Source organism: Dipodomys ordii, unplaced genomic scaffold (genome assembly GCF_000151885.1).
Source record: "Dipodomys ordii isolate 6190 unplaced genomic scaffold, Dord_2.0 Scaffold50, whole genome shotgun sequence".
In the NCBI taxonomy this organism is placed as follows: Eukaryota; Metazoa; Chordata; class Mammalia; order Rodentia; family Heteromyidae; genus Dipodomys; species Dipodomys ordii.
Window position 1 is genome coordinate 2,257,258 of NW_012267266.1, and position 5,405 is coordinate 2,262,662.

The 5,405-nt window shown below is 42.8% G+C and overlaps 1 protein-coding gene across 1 annotated transcript; it reads right to left on the bottom strand.

Annotated features, from left to right (window-relative positions):
• Positions 1–2,078: 2,078 nt before the first annotated feature.
• On the bottom strand, positions 2,079–4,511 carry Pcdhga1 (protocadherin gamma subfamily A, 1). The gene has a single exon (XM_013020325.1). The coding sequence runs from the start codon at positions 4,509–4,511 to the stop codon at positions 2,079–2,081; it is 2,433 nt and encodes an 810-aa protein (XP_012875779.1).
• Positions 4,512–5,405: the final 894 nt, after the last annotated feature.

The window sequence follows — 5,405 nt, forward strand, 5'->3', positions numbered from 1 at the left end:
TGGATTATTTCACCTAGTGCCATGTTCTATCTCTAGTCCATTTAGGTATTTATCTTCTATTTAAATATATCATTTATTTTCCTGTTTGTTTCTTTTTAATTTTACATATCTCTGCAATTCATTGGAGCAGAGTAAGTATATCAAGGCACAGATTTACTCTCCTATACTTCATTTCTTCCTCAAGAAAAGTTAACATACATTAAAACTGAATATATACTTTATTTTTGTTAGTAATTTTCCTAATTACAGATATAATGTAAAAGCAAAGAGGCACAAAACTATTTCGCAAGTTATATGGTACAGATACATCAGATGTATTGTTGTCCATGTGTGTGCACATGTGCACATGTGTGTGTGTGTGTGTGTGTGTGTGTGTGTGTGTGTGTGTGTACCAGTACTGGTACTTGAACTTAGGATGTGGGTACTATTGAACTTTTTCAGTCAAGGCTAGCACTCTACCACTTGAGCCCCAGCTCTACTTCTGACTTTTGCTGGTTAATTGGAGAAAATAGTCTCATATACATTCCCTTTCCCTGCTATCTGTGAAGTGCAACAAAGAAAGTAGAATTATAGTCATGAGCTACCAGCACCTGGCTTATTCAAATTAATTTTTTTGTTTTGGCTGATCATGGGGCTTGAACTCAAAACCTGGGCACTGTCCCTGAGCTTTTTTACTCAAGGCAAGCACTCTACCACTTTGAGCCACAGTGCCACTTCCAGTTTTCTGGTGGTTAATTGGAGATATGTTTCGACTGTGATCCCCAGATCTCAGCCTTCTGAGTAGGTGAGGATTACAGGTGTGAGCCATTGGTACCTGATTAACAAATGTATTCTTAAGCACACAAAAATATCTCCTATTAAAATGGTAAACAAAAATATTCAAAACACTTTAAAGTTAAAGCTTTTGTAGATTTCTATAGTTTTATATTAACATAACTAAAAAGATTACTTCAAATATCATACCACCTTGAGAGATAACATCTATATTAAATTAACCAAGGAATAAGCAGTTGTGTATAATGTAGGGAATGTGGAAATAGTATTAGTCAATAAGTACTGTTAATCTCTTGTAGTCAAGCTTCATCTGTTCAGATAAGAGAACAGTAAATTCAGAACAATGAAATGAATTGGCCAGAGGCAAACAAGAAATTGTTTATACACTAGGACTCCTTGTTTCTAATATCATCTTCTTTCCAAAAGGAAAAAGTTCCCATGGTTTCACTTATCTGCAATAACTAGTATATGTTTAGGACAAGCAGAAAAGGTCAAAAGCTATGTACATATGACCATATAAGATGATGCTAAGCAAAATGAATCCCAAGATAGGGACACAAAAGGTTTTATCTTTGCTGCTGTTGTTTTTAATGTACTTATAATGTACTATATGATTTTTTTGTTTCTTTTGTATGTTCTTCCCCCATGGTATAATCCCTGTTTTCACTGTACTTGATTCCAGTGCCCTGCATCTTGTATATACATTTTTTTCTCATTTGAGGAGGAGGACGGGAAATAACAAAATGCTGAAATAAGGATACAGGTAGACCCATTGTAATGAGATGTACAAGACACTATGTTGAAAATGAACTTTACAACTTTGGGGGGGGAGGAGGAGTTTGGGAAGTAGGGAGGGAAGAGATGGTAGGGGAAAAACAAAGGAAGGGGTAACAATACTGGGTAGGAAATGTACTCATTACCTTATTCATGTAACTGTAACCCCTCTTCACAGTATGTTTACAATAAAAATATATTTAAAACAAAGGGAAAAGCATATTAAGCATACCCTTCATCCCTATATACATATTATGATTATAATTCTCCTTTCCATTGTAAGAACAATTATTTTCTGATATAAATATGGAGGCTTGCTTAATTCTGTTTTTTCAGGAGGTTATGATATGTTGCTCAGGTTGACCACAAAATCTCAATACTCCAGCTTTCTGAGGGCTGGAACTGCAGGCATGCAACACCAACCACACCCAGGATTTCAATAGAAACCTACTAGGGAATAATATACAAAACTAGTAGCTAGTGAAAGCAAGTAAGCCAAATCATTATTTTAATCTACATAGCATAGAAATTCACAAGTTTACCTGAGAAAATGTTTCCTCTTTATCTTCAAGTAAAGACTGAGGTGCAGATAGAAAATCCTTCTTCTCACAGCTCTCCTGGCTGATGAGTGTGTCAGCATAGTTGGGTTGAGGGAAGATGATGTGGCTTTTGCGGGAGTCGGCGGTGAGGGAGACCTCATGGGAATAGGTCTGAAGGAAAGCCTGAACTCCATCCATGCCCACAAAGTGAGAGGCAGGCATGGCAGCCAACCCATTCCTGGAGGACGGGAGCAGGCGCGCTGTGTGCCAGCGCCTCAGCCTGAGTACCAGCAGCACAATGACAAAAGCCAGGAAGACACAAGACACCACAGCCACTGCCACCACCAGGTAGAGCGTGAGGTCTGAATCCTGTGGATCAGTGGAGGTCTGGAGGCTGCCGAGGTCTGCCAGGATGTCTGGAATACTGTCAGCCACTGCGATGGTCAGTGTGACAGTGGCTGAGAGAGGGGGCTGGCCATGGTCCTGCACAGACACCACCAGGCTCTGCTTGAGCACATCTCTGTCCACAAGGGCCCTTGCTGTGCGCACCTCACCTGTGTGCAGCCCCACCATGAAGAGCCCAGGTTCACTGGCCTTGAGCAGGCGGTAGGACAGCCAGGCATTCTGTCCTGAGTCTTTGTCTACAGCCACCACCTTGGTCACCAGATAACCAGGCTCTGCAGAGCGGGGAGCCAGCTCCACACCTGTGGAACCATCGGTGGGGAGAGTGGGATACAGAATTTCGGGCACATTGTCATTCTGATCTAGCACAAAAAGAGTTAGTGACACATTGCTGCTGAGTGATGGCTTTCCGCTATCACTAGCCATCACTGTCAGTTGTAAATCCCGGAACTGCTCATAATCAAAGGACTGCAGAGCATAGAGGACTCCAGTGTCAGAATTAATGGAGAGGTAGGAGGACAAGGGTGTCCCCTGAAAGGTGTCATCCACCAGAGTGTATGTCACTTGTGCATTCTCTGTGCTGTCAGCATCCTGGGCCCTCACTGAAAAGATGGAAGCCCCTCTGGGGTTGTTTTCGGGAATGTAGACAGAATAGGAATCATGTTGGAAAACTGGGGGGTTGTCATTGATGTCAGTCACTAACAGCGCAATGTAGGTTTGTGTAGACAGAGGTGGAGTTCCCTGGTCTGTGACTGTGACTGTGATGTTGTAGCCAGGGGTAAGTTCTCTGTCCAGTGTTCGTTCTGTTACTAAGCGGTAGTAGTTATCAAGTAACTTTTCCAATGTAAAGGGTAGATTTCCAGGTATGGAACACATGGTGTGACCATTGTCTCCAGAGTCCTGGTCATGGACACTGATAAGAGCAATTATGGCCCCAGGAGAAAAGTTTTCTGGGACTGCAGTGGCAACGGATGTGATGCTTATATCTGGGGCATTGTCATTTATATCCAAAACTTTGACCAGCACCTTAGCTCTGGCCATGAGCCCAGCACCATCCTGAGCTTGAATTTCCATGGGATACACTTTGTATTCTTCGAAATCCAGTGGTTCTTTACTTGATATTTCTCCTGTATGAGAATCCAACTGGAATATTTGGGCTACTTTGTGATCTACATTGTGAAAGGAATATGTCACTTCCCCATTGGCACCTTCATCTGGATCAGTGGCATTGACTGTGAGCAGCTGCGTGCCTGGTTGAACATTCTCAGGGACACTTACGTAGTATTCTTCCTGTGTGAACGTTGGAGGGTTGTCATTCGCATCCACCACCTGAACTCGAATATGGAGCGTCCCTGAACGGACGGGGTTGCCCCCGTCAGAGGCAGTGAGGAAAAGGTAGTGGACAGCTTCTTTTTCTCTGTCTAGGGAACTTTGTAACACCATTTCTGGGTGCAGAATCCCATCAGGTCCCTGTTGCACATCCAGGGAAAAATGAGGGTTGGAGCTGAGCTGGTAGCTCTGGAGAGAGTTCACACCCACATCAAGGTCTTGCCCAAATGGCAGAGGGACCTTGGTACCTGGAGCCGTTATTTCATTCATTTTAAATTCCAGTTCTTGTAACTGGAACTGGGGACTGTTGTCATTAATATCAACGATTTCCACTTCGACAGGATAAAGTTTCATTTCATCCTCAACAAGGATATTAAAACTCACCAGACAACGAGCGTTCTGGGCGCAGAGCTCCTCCCGGTCGATCCTGCCCGCGGTGACCAAGCTGCCGATTCGTGGGTTCAGAGCAAAGAGCTGCGTCCTACCTCTCCAGACGATGCGGATTCCGCGCTCCGCCAGCTCTTGAGGTTGTAGCCCAAGGTCCTTGGCGATGTTACCCACAAATGAACCTCTATCAGTCTCTTCTGGTACAGAGTAGTGTATGTTCTCAGCGCCGGCTTCCAGTAGTAGTTCCAGAAAAAGGCAGAGAAGCATCAGCCCACGGCAGCCGCTGGGCTTTGCTGGAAACGCCATTGCTCTCTGGCTTCGTAGTTTTCTCCCAGTCTGCTATTAAGGGTAGATCCTTTCTCTGTTTTTCAGAGCCTAAATAATGAATCCAATTTTCAAGATAGTCCCGAGTGGAGAGTCGCCCAGAAACAGGGTTTGGGTAGCTTCAGGTAGACTTCAATCTGGTGGTGGTGAGGAGGATTCTAAGAGGCACACTTTTCCCCCTCTTCCCTTTCTTCCTTATTTTTTTTTTCCTCTTTACACTGGGCGTGTGAGTCCTGCTTCGCCCAGCTTGGTGAACAGCGACGCCCAGAGCCCTAACCAGTTACTGCACTCCTAGAAAAACATTGTAACTCTGAGAGCTTACCTTGTTAAAGAAACAGCGTATGTGTATGGAAAGGAGAATAATCATTTACTTGATCGTCTGAAATGTCATCAAATCTCAATACTCAAGAGAATTCTAGTATCTACAAGGTATTTGCTTTTCCTATTTGCTAATCAAATAATAAGAGTCAAGAGCTCACTAAGTCACCAACAGGAAAAAAAAAATCAAACCTCTATTATTTTTGTCCTATAGCTTGAACACTTGTTAATTTCCCAGGCCATGTAGAACAGTTACAGTTCAGAAAATAAAACAAAAAGGTGGAAGGAAAAGTAAATTGTTCATCATGTAAGGCTTTCAAACACTGGAGCCACCTAATTTCCTTTCCATTGTGCTATGAGTATTATTCAGAAACCTTGGAAGTTTTTAAGTCCAGATTTTAGCTCTATTCTTATTTTTCTGAAATGTGCATTATGTGGGTGTTAAAATTCAAACAAAGGCAATATATTTTGAATAAAATAATATTGCAGCTGGGTGAGATATGAGGACCAGGGTTTGAAGCCAGCCTGGATAGAAAAGTCTGTGAGTGTGAGACTCAT